The sequence below is a fragment of the Parasteatoda tepidariorum genome, chromosome 12, assembly GCF_982258835.1.
Source record: "Parasteatoda tepidariorum strain Cologne lab strain chromosome 12, Ptep-v5.0, whole genome shotgun sequence".
Taxonomy (NCBI): Eukaryota; Metazoa; Arthropoda; class Arachnida; order Araneae; family Theridiidae; genus Parasteatoda; species Parasteatoda tepidariorum.
This window is the reverse complement of record NC_141766.1, coordinates 11489454-11503461: the sequence shown is the minus strand read 5'-3', so window position 1 is coordinate 11503461 and position 14008 is coordinate 11489454. Positions and strand designations below refer to the sequence as shown.

At 26.7% G+C, this 14008-nt stretch overlaps 1 protein-coding gene across 2 annotated transcripts in view; it reads right to left on the bottom strand.

Moving 5' to 3' along the window:
- The window catches only part of LOC107443802 (uncharacterized), a 19784-nt gene extending 5776 nt beyond the window's left edge, over positions 1-14008 (bottom strand). For both annotated transcript variants that reach the window (XR_015430998.1, XM_016057795.5), the window contains exons 1-4: positions 13397-14008; positions 6994-7151; positions 6731-6903; positions 3188-3323 (exon numbers count right to left, since the gene is read on the bottom strand). Coding sequence is in view for 1 of the 2 variants with exons in the window: in XM_016057795.5 (XP_015913281.2) it covers positions 3188-3323; positions 6731-6903; positions 6994-7151; positions 13397-13784 (855 nt within the window). In the remaining variant the exon portion in view is untranslated. The remainder of the gene's footprint in view (positions 1-3187; positions 3324-6730; positions 6904-6993; positions 7152-13396) is intronic.

The window sequence follows — 14008 nt, the reverse complement described above, 5'->3', positions numbered from 1 at the left end:
AAAGGAAGCATGAGTTATGCGACAAGTTTTTTTTTATTAATTCATAACATTTAGCCTTTCAAACCATAAGTAAAAAAAATTATGGTTAATGAAGTGACAATTAGGATATAATGTTGCAAAGTTGTTTCAAAACTTTTTCTAGAGTATTTGTTAAAACAGGATTGATAAAAAATTTAAAATTTTTAGACTATATTGCAAATGTAAAAAAAATATGACAAAGAAGTCAAATAGTGATATAAACTAAGTCTGATGTAAAAAAGATCACTGAGATACCTCTAGGTAGTGGGATCTTTGTTTAATTAAAGAAGGAAAACTTTCTAAGGGGGTTAAAATAATACAAAACAGAACAGCTCTCTATATAAGCTAAGCCTTTTAGTAATAATTCCTTATTCATTCTGAACTTGAAAATAGTCATAAAAAAATTGTTCTAAACATTGCTAAACTTAATGATCATCAAAGAATGAAGAAATTTAGGAGTAAAAAATTCTAAAAATGAAAAAGATCAACTTTTTTATTTTTACTCACAAGGTTATCGAAATCAAATCGATTTAGGTTCTTTCATACAATTCAGATTTTAAATAAATTCCTTTTACAGGCTTATTTTAAACATACATATCAAACTATCGTTATATCATAAAAATGTGATATAGTTAAGAATTAATTAAACACCACAAACTTCCATTTTGTATATTTGTAATATGTTTGTAGCCAGAATATTCCAAAAAATTAAGATTAAACATAATATCAGTTCTGGATACTCCACACTTTTACTAGTGTAAAAATAACTTGCCGAGTCAAGTCAGAATCTTTTTTAAGTAGTATAACGTAAGCAGATCAACATAATACGAATTTTATCAACTTAGAGGATAATTTATTTTACATTAAATAAAAAAATATGTAAAACATAAAGCCACAATTTTTAAATAAGAAAATGCATCTTATTTTTTACCACTGGTAAGTAAAGCTAAAATTTTTAAATTAAGAAAACACACTTTATTTTTTACCACAATTTGCTGTAATTAGTTAAAAACTTAACAATGGGAATTCCAGTGAAATGACAACCAGCTAATACAATGGGGGAAAAACAAATGGTTAGAAAATGTGCATGATTCACTCAAAATTCTTAGCTGGTTATTTGAGTTATATCTCTACTCATTCAAATTTTTTTTAAAAAAGCCCTTGAAACATTTCCTACTTTTAAAAAAGTAAAACAATGAGTATAGTTTTGTATTTAAAATGTAATTAATTGATGATTTTTTTATCCATCTAATAAGACCTGTTAAAATAGCTAAAGAATATATTCTAAAAATTTACATGCATTTATAATTTAATCATGTTCTGTATGAGCTAACAGCATTACTTCATGAAAAGTTGTTTTTATCAAAATTATTTTTGAAAAACTATTTAATGCATAGATAGTAAAATGATGATAGTCATTTTGTCAAAAAAATTTCGATATAAGGCCTACAATAGTGAGTACTATTGTAGGCCTTATATCGACTTTGTTCTCCCCATGAAATATGAATGTCTTGTATTTCAACAAACTTCCCAAGGTATCCAATTATGAGAATTATTATATTTTATAACATAAATATTTTTATATAAAAGAATGGATATTAATAAATTTTACAAAACTCTGAAGTTTGTAACTTTTCTAAAGCCTAACAAAAAATATTATTTAACCTTTGATATTTTGGGATATAGAAGATCGTAAAACAAAATTGAGAAATTTGATATTGGATTTATTAGATGTTTTTTTATAAGTTTCAAGAATAAATAAAGTTATTAAAATAAAAAATATTCTATGAATAATTAGAAGGAGCAAGTCATGAACAATTAGTGAATCATTTCAATGTTTCAATATTACTAAATATAAATATCTTTCAGGAAGTGGTTTTTATAGGCTTTTGTACCACTCTTGAAAACAGTAATAAAAATAAACATAAATATTTTTAATATTTTGCTTATTGTAAAAGTTACCTGCACATGAATATCCCTGATAAAGAAAACATTTGGATTGAGGTTTTAATACACATAAAATAAAAATCAATGAAATAATAAAAATAAAGTAGAAACTAAAGCAAGAAATAAAAATACAAAATAATAATTTGAAACAAAATCATAAAGAACTTCAGTGGCTCAAAGATAAAAGGTTTAATAACTTTTAGTGATTTGAAGATAAATAGTTTAAGAAGTTTTGAGTTTCAATATACCAATAAAATAATTATTACAATTCAATATGAATTACGTTAAATATCATTTGCTGTTGATCTCACCCAATCAGGGCATGCTACTCTAAGACTAAATATATTAAATAAATTAAGCACTTGAGTGAGATTGGTAGTGAACAAGTTAATATTTTGAAACCAGACTAAAACACAATTTCTAATTTTTTTTAAAAAAAAGTAATTTTTGTTCTTTTTTAAAAAAAAATAGTGACTTTCAGTAGTTAGATGAAAAATTATTATTTAAATTATATAATTTATTAGTAAGAAAAACATATTTAATAAATAGCAAATGAAATTTTTTTTTCTGTTTAGAAATTGCACAAAACATACTTCAAGAAGATAAAAACTCAGAGCTTATTAAAATAAACAGTTATTATTAAAACATATTTTTTGTTCAAGTGCAGAAGTAGCTCTTAGAAATTTTTTTAATATTCCTAAGAACATTTTAAGGCTAAAAATAAGCTTTATGTTTTAATAAAAACTAATCATGAACTTTATTTTAACAATATACATTTCATAGTTTTTAATTTAGTAATTAATCTTACATAGCAAGCATAATAGTTTCTAGAAGTTCGAATATAGCCCACATGTTTTAAAAGATGTTTATCATTCATCAGATGCTTTGCTCAAATGATAAATGATTATTACTCAGTTCATTTTTCTATTTTTATTACTAAATATTTTCAAAAACTTTTTTTTTCACACGACAACTATTACAGTTTCTACTATGAAAACATTGGATTTTCTGTTCTAACCTAAACTACGTTCGAAATTGACAGTTAGCAACCAAAGACAAATGAGATAAAAATTAAGATTATCCAAAGAAAACATAAGTGGGCTAAACGTAAATAATTATTGATGCAGATACATATTGTTAGAATAACTAAACATAAACCGATATCTTGAGTTTCCTCCATTTGATCAATGAGCCACAATGAAATGAGAAAAAATAATAATACCAAGAAGAATTGAGGTGCTTCTGATCCACTAAGATACAAGTATCGTTCTAAAGCCACTTCACTATTATTTGGAATGAAGTACGGACGAGGAAAGATTTTTCTAATTACACGAGCAGCAGCAACGCGATTTATTTTCCTGTATAAAGTAAAATACCACCAGTGTATAAAGAAAAAACATTTATAACAGAAATATAACTAAGGTAGATAGCAAATTAACACAGAACGAAGAACAAAACATGAGTGAGTGAGAAACCTATAAAATTTTAAAAGAAATTAAACAGTGAAGACATAATCAAAAAAGAAAATTATGAAAATAATATAAATGATGAAATGAATCATGAAAATAATATCAAGAATATTTTTGAAATCTACGAAGTTAATTCAAAATTTATGAAATAAGTGATTTAAATCTAGAGATGAAAATAAAATTTGCTAATAAGCCCTCGTTAAAATTATTGACACAATCTTTTTCATCTGGTGTTCTATAACATTTTAATCCTTTTGAAATAAACACAACTTAATATGAACAAAACATTGTCATTTTTTTAAGGTGTAAATTAATGAGATAACACATAGTTTTTAAGAAAGAGTAATATATTATTCTGAAACTGCATTATCATAAAATAGATTAAAAATTATATAATTTACAGGGATGTGATTCTTCCGCGGATCCGCTGATTTCCGCTTTTTTCAGATTTCTCCATATCTTCTGCTCTTTTTTCATAAATTTCCGCGCGAAAATTTTTTTATGCAGTAAATGATATTTTGTTGAAAATTTTTTTCTTCGGCGGAGCGAAAGTATTGAAGCCCCCAATAAACCTTTCTTCACATGTCAATCTGCTGGCTGGGGTAAAAGTGGTTGACCTTGGTAAAACAATGCCGTCATTAACTACACTACTCTCTTATCTTTTCAGGGATGAAAGACTTTTTTAAAATTTCCGACCATGTTCCAAAAACTTTTGGGGAGTCGAACGAACGATATAGTCGGACTTGCGACGGTCTCCCCCCCCCCTGCAATAGCCTCCTGAAAAAATGATCTTCAGAAGAAAATGGGTAGAATTCCGGCATGTACGCCGTAGCCTTGACAACCGCGACTTCCGCTATAGATTGGAAAAAAGAAAAAAAGTCCTAAGCAGTTTCGTTTCGGCCGCTGATATTTGATTTCTTTTGATTGGCTGATTTACAGAATTTGAAATATTAGGAACTGGGCCAGAATCTGCTAAAATTGCGATTCTTATTTAGATGATTATTATGTAAATCAACGATTTTCGTATTTAACTGATTTAAAAGTTACTTGTTGAGATTCGTTTTTACACGATTTAAAAATCATTACTCGCAATTCCCATTCACGCAATTTAAAAATTCAATATCGCGATTTGTATTTAAGCGTTTTTAAAACCCAATATCGCGATTTGTATTTAAACGTTTTTAAAACCTAATATCGCAATTCATATTCCCGCTAGTTTAAAATCCAATGTCGCGATTCGTATTCATATATATTTTCAAATTTCAATATTGCGATTCGTTATCACGCGATTGTAATACAACCGCGTAATGGTTCAAACATCGATTTTCGTATTTATACGCGGTTTAAACATTACTCGTTGCGATAAGTATTCACGGACTCTAAAAATTATGCATCGTGATTCTTATTTACGCGATTTAAAAATTCAATACCGCGATTTGCATTTTCGTGCTTTTAAAATCCAATATCGTGATTCTTATTCACGTGATTTTAAAATTCAATATCGTGATTCTTATTCACGCTATTTTAAAATCAAACATTGTGGTTCTTATTCACGCGATTTTAAAATCCAACATCGCGATTCTTATTCACCCTATTTTAAAATCCAACATCGCGATTTTAAAATCCGATACCGCCTTATTCACGCGAATTTAAAATCCGGCATCGCGATTCTTTTTCACGCGATTTTAGAATCCGGCATCGCGATTATTTTTCACGCGATTTTAAAATCCGGCATCGCGATTCTTTTTCACGCGATTTTAAAATCCGGCATCGCGATTCTTTTTCACGCGAATTTAAAATCAAGCATCGCGATTCTTATTCACGCGATTTTGAAATCCAACATCGCGATTCTTAATCTAAGGATTTTAAAAATTGTGTGAGAAATGAACTTTCTTGTCCTATCAACACTGATGATCAAAAGTCTGCAAAGCGCAGTCTACAGATCAGTCATGTTAATAAAAGACCATCAAAAAAACAAAGAACTGATGAGAAGGTCCATAAAGGTCCTTTGACCATTAAAGAAATGTTTTTTTTAAATGATGTGATACATAAAATTGTGCTTATGCATAATTACTCAAAGTTATCTAAATTATTAAAAAAAAATTATTTTAATCAAGATTTTATTTAAGAACATAATTACCATTTATTTATATTTATTTGAATAGATAATAATGTAATCATTATCAGATTGGCTATTGAATTCATATCATTTTTTCTTCTTTTGCACGCTTAATGCTACAGTTATAAACTTCCTCTTTTTTGTGTTTTTGTCAATCACATCCCTGAATTTAGGATTGCTTTTTTTAACTATATCTTTTTAAACTGTTATCCCTATAAATTTTTAAAAATTAAAATAAAAACTTTATGAAATCTTACATGATAAAAGTATGTTTGGTCTTTTGAATTCTAAGTAAAAAAATGAAAATAATAAGTAAATAAAAAAAATCTAGACTTTAAAAAAAACTTACCTTAAAAAGGTAATTTTAGGGTAAAGTAAGAGGTAATTTTACCTTAAAAAATGAATAATTTAAAGGCCAATTATCTGTTAAGCTCATACTATATATAAGTGAACTTCTATGATTATTAGTTGAAATTATGACATTTCTAACTATAAAGTATCATAATTAAAAAAAAAAAATGTGTTAATGAAACATTTTTAAAATTTATAAGGAAGATATAGAATCAGAATGCTTAGTAGAAAACTCTGTTAGGTTATAATTTAAGTTAATGTTTTATTAAAAAATATTCTGTAAAGAATCAATATAAAAAGTTAATGAACCTTCACCAAATTGCCCAAAACACTTCTTCTAATGAAACAGGTTTTAAAAAAAATATATAAGATAAGAAAGTTAAGCATCTCTGGGCTCATAATATTTTTTGAGCACAGAATGATTTTATTACATTACAAAAACCATAAAAAAACATTTCACTTTTTAACATATTTATTATTCCAAAGAAAAAAAAGAAGAAAGAAAGATAAAAATATATACATGCACATTAACACTAGAGGAAGATTAATATAAATAGTTATAAACAAAAATGAAATTAAAGAACTGCATTCATATTAACACTAAATATACCATTACCAGTCAAAAGACTGGTTATCGTATGTTGTATTGTATTGTACTGTAAAGTGTTAGTATGTTTAGAATGCGTGTATGCGTCTATATTATCCAACTACGTATATAAGTTTTTGTTAAATGTTTCAAAATTTTTCACTCAAAGCTAAAATCAATGAAACAATGTTACCATTGATTAAAAACTTATTTTAGAGTGCAAAAGATTTAGTAACTTACCACATCACATGAAATGTATTTATAGCAGGTGGTTTTTTAGTGAATACATCATTAGGCAAACAAAAATCCTTCTCACTACACCGAAATTTAGCTGTTCCTCGATCTAAAAGCTTATCATATTTATAATAAAGTTTTTGAAGATCTTGAAAGGATACATTCTCTTGTAAGCTGTCCTGCAAATAGCCACAATTAATAATGGTAACCACTCAAAAGAAATAAATAATTTGAAAAGAAACATTTTAAAGTAATCAAAGTGGACTCACTCTAACAATAAAAGGCTGCTCATTAAGTACATAATCATGACTATAATTTGTAAAACCTGAAAGATCTACCAAAGTTCTAATATTTTCACAAGGCCAGCAATCTAATGGAAGCTCATAATAGAAAGGATTCCGCACCAAACACTCCTCTTCATGCCAATCTGAGAAAATAAGAAGGACTCATATTACTAAGGAAATAAAATAGAGCAAAATGAAAAGCAAACTGTAAAAAGCAAACTAAACTGTAAAGCATTTGATAGATTTCAAAAACATACTTAACCAGTAAAAAAATTACTAAATTAAAAACATTTTGGTAAGGGAGAAAAAAAAAAAAAAAAAAAAAACAGAAAACAATTTTGAAAAAAGAGGGCATCCTAAAAATAAGCTCCATTTCATTATTAAAAAAAATATTACAAAGAATTTTATAAGCCAAGTTAACTCAAAAAAAGAAAATTTTGAAAGGTAATTTCTTGAAGTATCTTTTTACATACATAAAGAGCAGCTTGCAGATGACAATATACATTCCGAAAATAAATTTATAAAAAAATGATTTTGTTCCTCACAGTAATGGGTAAGGTTGGTTAAAGTATTGCCAAGTTGGTTACATGAACATCTGTGAATATCTTTAGTACTAAATGGTCACACATTGACAGGAAATTTTTTTTTTACAAAACTGTTTAAGAAATTTCAGGAAATTTATCAGAAAATGCCTATTTCCTCAAATTTTATCACTAGCTTGCCTTCTCAAATACTCACAGACAACTGACATTGTTGTGCACATTTACTGAATGCTTCAATTCCCCCATAGACCATATGTCTTGGTGACTCACTGCAATAGTGACTCAGAAATTTGACCATGAATTTCAGGAGACTTCACATAGCTTGCATTTAACAAACAAATTACAGATTGAATGTAAATACTTCATTAAGTCTTTCCATGTTTTTTGCTTATAAAAATTTCTATTTTTAATAAGCTAATGTTTTCCTTTGTGTACATTCAATAATTCAGTACAGACTCCAAACGGCAAAATTTTTAATTGGAATTCAAAATATTCTCCATATGCCGAATCTTTGTCTCCCTATAATGTTTCAGACATGCTTCTTTTTGATTTTCCTCTCGGGGAGACATTTTTAAATATTTATATGATCTTCATCAGTTTTGGAGAAAATGTAAATTAGTTGGAAAATTAGAATAGAATAGAAGAATAATAGACCTCTCATTTTTTAAAAGAGGATGACAAAATATTAACTGCATCATATCCTACTAAATATAATTTGAACAGTGTAATGGACAACGGCTAGGAAAAGCCAGGCTAGGAAAGTAACAATCATTTTATAAATGAAGACATGATGCATCAAAAACCACAATAGACAGAAATACCATTTAAACTCATTCAACGAAAGTTTTCAAATGGAAGAAAAATAAACCAGACTGTATTCTTAGTTCATTCCTAAAATGTGAAAATTTAACATCACAAAATGCAAGGTAATACAACATCATGAAAGTTAAGTAATATAAAACAGGGTTGGCATTTCCTTTGGGAGAAACCTATCTCTTCCAGGATGGTGGATTAAACCATAAGAAACTGGACAAAATAGAAGAAACCAAAAATGATCAAAAGAATTATTTAGCAATAAGTTTTATAAGAATAGCTTGAATTTAAACAAACTGAACATAATACCAGAAAGTTTAAAGTTTCACCTTTGATTTTTTTAAAAAAATAACTAATTTCATATTATTTTTTATATTTTTATACATAAGTTTAAAATCATATTATTTAAGAGTTGGTTTGAGTATTTATACTTAGAATTTGGTTATGAAAATTGGTATGTTGTTTTCAATTGCAAATTCAGTATACAGGGATGGAACAGTAACATACTCATTTTGGAGCAGAAAAAATGGGTTTTGGCACAACCATTTTTCTTTAGGAGAATTACGTATCTCAAGGGACACATAATAGCTTATTTTTCACATTCCCTTGGCAATTTATGGCATGTTTAAAGTGTTAAACGCTTAAGCGGAATCACTGGACAAGTGAATTTTGTTATTTTACTAATAACCAGGGTTCTGATTCAATTAAAAAAAAATAAAAAATTATGACTTTTCCAGTCATATCAGGAAAGTTTCAGTGAAATTCCAGACCATATTTTATCTATACCATACAATTTTTTTTTATCAGAAATGATTTATTTTTTTTATTTGTATAATCAAATATTAGATTTTGTGACCAAAAAATATCAGTGAATGAGGAAGAAAAGATGCAAGTTTGACTAAAATGTGAAATTATTTTAACAAATAATTGTAATAGATGTCAGAATTATTCGATAACTGATAGCTGTTACAGACAAGATGGTCACTTTCCAGGTATGATGAAGGAATTTTCAGTTTTTATAAAAGAGTGTAACTTTCCTTGACTATTCCCTGATTTTTTTTAATCAAAATAAAATTCCCTCACAATTATAAGTTTTTTCTATTCTCCAATTACCCATTGGAGCCCTAAATAACTGCTTAATGAGCTCTATCCGATGGGGTGGGGGGATTAAACTAAACACATTAATTGACATTTACAATCTGCTACATTTTAGATTTTCAAATTCATGACTTTCCATGACTATTCCAAGAATTTTTCATCACTTAATGAAGTTACTATTTTCTCCAACAAAAACACTACAATAAATTTAAAAACCATTATAATATTATTAATTGAAATGATAGGTATAACCCAAATTTTTATACTCTGCATATTCATATTTATAGAATTTAAATTTAAAACACAGAGTAAAGAATGAGTTGAAGTAAAAAAATAGCTGAAAAAAGTACAAAAGCATATTTTTTTTCTTTCTGCAGATTCATATTCTAAAGATACTTTTCGTGCTCATTGGAAAGGAAAGATACACTCCTGATTTTTCTGTTCTCATTTTGGAATTTAAAAAAATTCCCCAATGCTTCAGCTAGAATTTTAAATAGATAAAATAAATAAAAATAATAATAACAAAAGTTCTGAAATTACAGAAGTTTAAAAGATAATTCACTCTAGAAATGTTTTTTCGTTCATTTTCTGAAAGAACACCATAATTTTTAAAGAACATGATAAAAAAATTTTATATTTTAATAAGACATGACTGTGAGTGGGGATTTTGTTACAAACTCCTCAGATATTCGGAACACCATGCAATGGGGGGGGGGGGATTCTATTTTAAAAATTAGATTTTTTGGCGACCTAAATCCATGACTTTCCATGATTTTTTTTTAAAAAATATTTAAAATCATGACATTTCATGAAAAATTTTGTGCAATACCAAAATTCATGACTTTCCAGGTGCGCAGATACCCTGCATCTAGGAGAAAATTATTTTTCCTGCATTTGCTTGCTATTTTGGAGCAACAATACAAATATTATTAGAGTTTCGGAGCAGCTTGGAGCTATTCTGAGGGGAAAAAAAAACATCTTTTGGGGCAGAAATTTTGTTTTGGAGCAGTTGTTCCAATCCTTAGTATATGTTTTCTAATAGCTAATATGTTTAGTACGTGATTTGTTAATTTAATAGTATTAATAAAAATTTTACTGTACTTTTGCAGAATAACATAATTTAAAAAAAAAAACATTGATAAATATTTTTTATTTATAAATAAATTCAGTCATTATTGAAAAATATCCAAAACTTAGCTATATCATTGGTATGAGGTAAAGAGGGAAAAAAATATAATAGTTATTCATCAGAAATATTTGAGATAAATAAAAAAAAACTGACAATAACTATCAAAAAAAAAAAAGAAGCTAAACTAAAGTTGAAAAAATATTCTTAAAATTTATCTATAAAACTTTAAAAGAGACTTAGTCCATCAGAAATTCTTTTAAAAATGTCATGCTATCATAAAAACACCCATAAAAAAAACAAACAGATTACATAAAAAGTGAAACAGCTAAAATAAAAATCAATCTTCATTTTTGAACGAAAAATTAAAATCGAGCATTCTAAATTTTTCAATTAAGGTATTTTCAAGAAAAAAGAATAAAGCGTGACAGAAACTCTCTTAATTATCCTGTTATAATAAAAATATTGATAAAAAAAAGAGAGAGTTAGATGGAAACTGAAACAAAAATCATTATTAATTTATTAACAGAAAATTTAACGCTAGAAATCTCAAATTAACTTTTTCAAATTGGCAGATTTCTAGAAAAAAAATAAGGACAGTAAAAGAATACCTTTCATAAGAAACGCTTTTTAAAAAATGATGTCACAATGAAAACACTGATAAAAAGAAAAATTAATGATAAAAGCCACAGATAAGTAGGAAAAAAATATTCTTTGTTCTTAAAATAAAACTTTAACATTGAAAATAACAGTTTATGTTACTGGTTATCATACAGGAAAAAAGTAACAATAAATTAGAAACGGACTTTTAGTTAAAATGCTGCGCTAAAACAGAAGCAGAAAAAACAAAACAAAAAATTCTCAAGATTTTAAGCAAAAAGTGTTGAAAAAATAACGAAATTCATTTGCCTGAATATTGTTTTAAAAAAATAATAAGCTGTACAAAACTCATGGTTCAATATAAAGTAATCTTCTTTTAATTCTTCAAATTTCACTTTTCTTTTTGTCTTTCAGAACATAAATATGCAAGTTTTAGAACTTAACAAATATGTGTAAAAACTATTTTTAATAGTGTATAGAAACAAATACACTTTTAGATTATTCACTATTAAATCCATTGAAATTCTGAAGAAAAAAAACTGCTGAAAAATACTTTACTGAATATTGCCTAACATTCGGTAATTTTTAATAATGTATTTTCAATATTTTTTAATAGGTATTTTTAATAATGTATAAACAAATACAACTTCAGATTATCCATCATTAAATTAATTCAAATTCCGAAGAAAAAAAAACTGCGGAAAAATACTTTGCCGAATATTTCGCCAAACATTCTGACAAAACTATAGACTAATATTTTCTTATAACCAATAAATACTGGACATATTTTTATAAAAACATTATTCTTCTATCTACTTGCTTCAAAATTTTGAATTTCTTTTCTAAGTACATAAGCGTTAGACTTGATATGAGCAGTCATTTTTTCTAAATAACATTTGTCCAGATAACTGATAAGCCAACGCAAAAATAGAATCAAGAAAAATATGAATTCAACTTTTTAAACTCCAAAATAAACCACCTTTTACATTTCACAAAATGAGTGAATCTAGTTTTCAAACAAGAAAAATATGAGTAATGAAGTTATTGAACCTTTTGTTCAGAAATTTATAAAGGTCATGAATGCATAAAGAAAACTCTGATTTCCACACAAGGATTCACTATACACTTCTATTTCTCCTTAATGAAAAGTAATTAGTACCCCCCCCCCCCATAGATTACTTCTAGGACAAGAATAGGCTGCCCAGTCACTCTTTCAATATTCATAGACATAACTGTTGTTTTTAAATTTATGAATTCAAAAATAAATGTAAAATAATAAAAACAATCATCATGAAAGTTTATTTAATGTCAATTATAAATAGAAAATATTCCAGGGAATTTAAATTTTTAGTCATTAGTAAAATGTAGTTTTTGCATTTCATTGGACTATAAAACGCAAATATTTTTGTGTTTAAAATAAATGTAGAATTCCTGTGTTAAAAATGTTACACAATAGTTAGCATCGTATTTATATAATTTCTTAAAATCTACCAAATTTTTTTCTTAGTATGTTGGCGGCTATGCATAGAGTATTCAAGATGTTTCATGGTTATTGAGCAGTAACATTAAAGGAAATAGAGGTTTAGATCATTTCTTTTAGACTTCGGCTATCTATTGATTCATTGTCAATGAAAAAATATTTATTTTGAAAGTGCAAAAATGTCTAAACTCCTGGATTTGGAGTAATTTTCTTAGAATAAGAAGAAAATTTTTGTATGAATGGTCAAGTTTGTTATTATGAATGGCAAATTATATTAGCATGAATGGTCAAGTTTGGGCTTTAAAATTACATTGCCTCTAAGGAATAGCAAACAAGACTTCAGCAACAGCAGGTCAGTTCTACATATTATACATAATATTCTCGAAAATGTCTTCACTTTTGAGTAGCTATATTATTTATACAATAAAATTATTCAAACTTCCTTTACAAGTTCTGAACAGAGAAGTATAAAGTAAAAAACAAGATCATTTGCAACAACATAAATGACTAACAATAATAGTTGAATAACGTTTTGGGGCTTTTTTAAAATTTGAAATGTAAAATTGTCCAGAAAAACTGTTGAGAATGCAGCATATATTAATATATCATTTTGGTGTAAAATTGCATAACATTTTCATTTGAAGGCATATTTTTCAACACATATTATCAAAAATTTTATATATTTAACAGAACTACAAAATTATAATTTCTATTAAAGTAAATGAATACCTGATAAAAATTCATAGTTTCGCAAGATTGGTAAAGTCCATATACGTAACGTACGCATAGTGGGATAGATTAGATTTTGGCAATTTCTCATAACAAATTTTTGTACCGAATTGTGAGATATGATAAATAAATACAAAAATATAGCAATAAAGAAACCAGTGACGATATATTTGATGAGGCATTGCAGAAATTTAATTAAACTTGAAAAATATATCCTAAATACAGTACAGTAATTTAACTCGGCTGAATCGTATCTATTATTATTAGAAAAAATTTCCTCAATGCAATGTTTAATTTTATTTTTTGTAAGAAGGCATTTTTTTAGTGAGTGATCAAAACCATCAAGATGATCCGTGAAGATTTTATTTGCTTCTGTAATATCATTCATAATTAACTAAAAGACTGGAAAAAAAATCGCGAGATGCCAAAATCATATTTTTGACTAGAAACATTATCACCTTCGTAAGTTATTTTTAATTCATGGAATATCTGAAAACATTAAATCAAAAGACATTTTCCCGGTATTATTATAGTCTGTCAAAAAAATGTAAACACAATTTTGTTTGTTTGTTTAACATGAAACACTTCCGACTACTTATTTTTGTTTCATTT